The sequence below is a fragment of the Neopelma chrysocephalum genome, unplaced genomic scaffold (assembly GCF_003984885.1).
Source record: "Neopelma chrysocephalum unplaced genomic scaffold, ASM398488v2 Primary Assembly neopelma1_59515, whole genome shotgun sequence".
NCBI lineage: Eukaryota > Metazoa > Chordata > Aves > Passeriformes > Pipridae > Neopelma > Neopelma chrysocephalum.
In genome coordinates this window covers 1-2,019 of record NW_020904476.1, presented here as the reverse complement: position 1 = coordinate 2,019, position 2,019 = coordinate 1, and the positions used below count along the sequence as shown (strand labels likewise).

Here is a 2,019-nt window from a genome sequence, read left to right as displayed (position 1 = left end):
CCACGGGCAGCCACACACAGGGCTGGCACTGGGCTGGCACTGGGCTGGCACTGGGCTGCCAAACACAGCCTCCAATCCCCACTGAAACATCCTAAAACTGCAAATGGCACCACACAAAACCTGGTTTTTGGGCTGCATTTTGGTATCAACTCTTCTCACTCAGGGTATCCTTACAACCAGTGTTTAATCCTTAATATCAAGTGAAAAATCCTAAATCTGGCATGAGAGACACGTCCAAATACACCCAATTAAATCACTGCCCACTGTCAAGCCTGTTCCTTTTGGAGGGTTCTGTCTGTTCAAACCAAGCTGGTGGCACAGTTTTCCCATCCAGGATGCAGGAGGGAGTGGGAAGTGCTTACCTTTAGCAATCTCTTTATCAGGGATTTGTCTTTGTGAAGGAATGTTTTATAAGAAGTATAGATTCCTGGATTGGAAAAAAAAACCATAAAATCAGGAAAAAAAAAACCAGAAATGAGAAATGAATTTTTGGCTGTTTCTCTAGAGGAGACACTGTCCCACAGTGCAGGGAGGACAGGGCTGGGATCCCCAGCACAGACCCTGGGAGCTGGGTGTGTAATCACAAAAATCATTAAATCACTGCAAAATCACGGAATTGCCAAGGCAGCCAGTGCTCACAGCAGGGTTAAAGGGCTCTGAACTGCCTCCAGGACCTTCTTACACCGAGTTTATGGTGAAAGAACTTCCTGGAGGCAGCCTTTGGCAGGGGCTGTGACAGCTGAGCAAGTTCCCCTCAGTGCCCTCACACCCAAACAGCAGGTGTGGTACACAAAATAAACCCATGGAAACACTGGGATAATGTGCTACAATAATTTAAATTGGCTTTTTCCGTCCCAGAACAAAGGTGTGCAGTTTCCCTGGATCTGACATGGCTGTCCCTGGGCAGCAGATCAGGGGTGAGGAGGTGGCAACACCAACACATCCACTTGTTGGGAAGCAAAGAACGAGGGACACAACATCCTCATTCCTGCAAAATCCTCCCCAGGGAAGGGTAAACAAGGCTGGATTGTGGTTGAGAAGAGGACTGACCTGGTTTTGTGTCCAGGGTTTTGAGCTTGGCCAGTTTCTTCACCTTCACCTGCTTGGGCAGGTCGCCTGTGACAGACAGGGGTGACAGTTCAGGCTCTGCCTCTGCCCCAGGGAGACACTTTGCCCTGGAGAACACCCAGCCCTACACTGGTCCATCCTAACTCACACCCTCCCTCCCCTCCACCCTCACAGAAGCCTCATCTCACTGTCCTGCTACAGCTGTGGAACAAGGATGTGTTAAGGAGGCACTGCACAAAACCAGCTCCTCCACCTCGAGGTTTCTTGGTTTCACAGTTAATCATTCACTCTCTCCCTCCACCTTTTTCTTGTTCTCAATGCAGTTTTCTCTTTCCTGCCCAGATTTCTCCTTTTCTGAGAAGGAAAACCCAGCAAATCACCCTCACCAGAACCTGTCTGCCCCACTGCACCACCCTGAGCCCCATCCACACCTCCCCCCGGCTTCCCAGCTCTCCCAGGAACGAAGATGAGGAAAACCACAGCCCCTGCAGCTCCCTGCCAGCCCCTGCACAGCCCACCAGCCCCACAGGAGCCCGGTGCCACCCTCACCTGACATCCTGAGCTCCCCCACCCGCAGGATGTGCGGCCAGTGCTGCAGGGTTTTGATGAAGAAAGGGTTTGTGACGCCCACCACGATGTTTGGCCTGGACAGGGGGTGAAAAGCAGGACAATGGAAACACAGGGGGTCTCCTCAGCCAGAGGGGCAGGAGGGGCCCGGGGGGTACTCACGGGGCCTGGGTGCGGGTCGTGTACTCCTTGAACTCGCTGTCGTGGATGGTGAAGTAGGGCCGGAAATCACAGCAGTACCGGAGCGGGGCCAGGACACTGCAACACAGGGATACTGCAGGGGTACTGCAGCCTGGGGCTGGGGCAGGGCTTTGTGCTCCACAGGAACACAGTCCTGGGATCCCTGAGGTTGGAAAAGCCCTCCCAGCCCATGGATCCACCCTG

The 2,019-nt window shown here is 53.3% G+C and overlaps 1 protein-coding gene across 1 annotated transcript; it reads right to left on the bottom strand.

Moving 5' to 3' along the window:
• Window positions 1-305: 305 nt before the first annotated feature.
• Window positions 306-1,893, bottom strand: LOC113979178 (protein DENND6B-like; the record flags this gene model as incomplete). Its single annotated transcript, XM_027706647.1, has 4 exons — window positions 306-427; window positions 1,051-1,116; window positions 1,618-1,712; window positions 1,798-1,893. Coding segments are annotated over 4 exons (379 nt in total), but the record flags the coding sequence as incomplete, so codon positions are not given.
• Window positions 1,894-2,019: the final 126 nt, after the last annotated feature.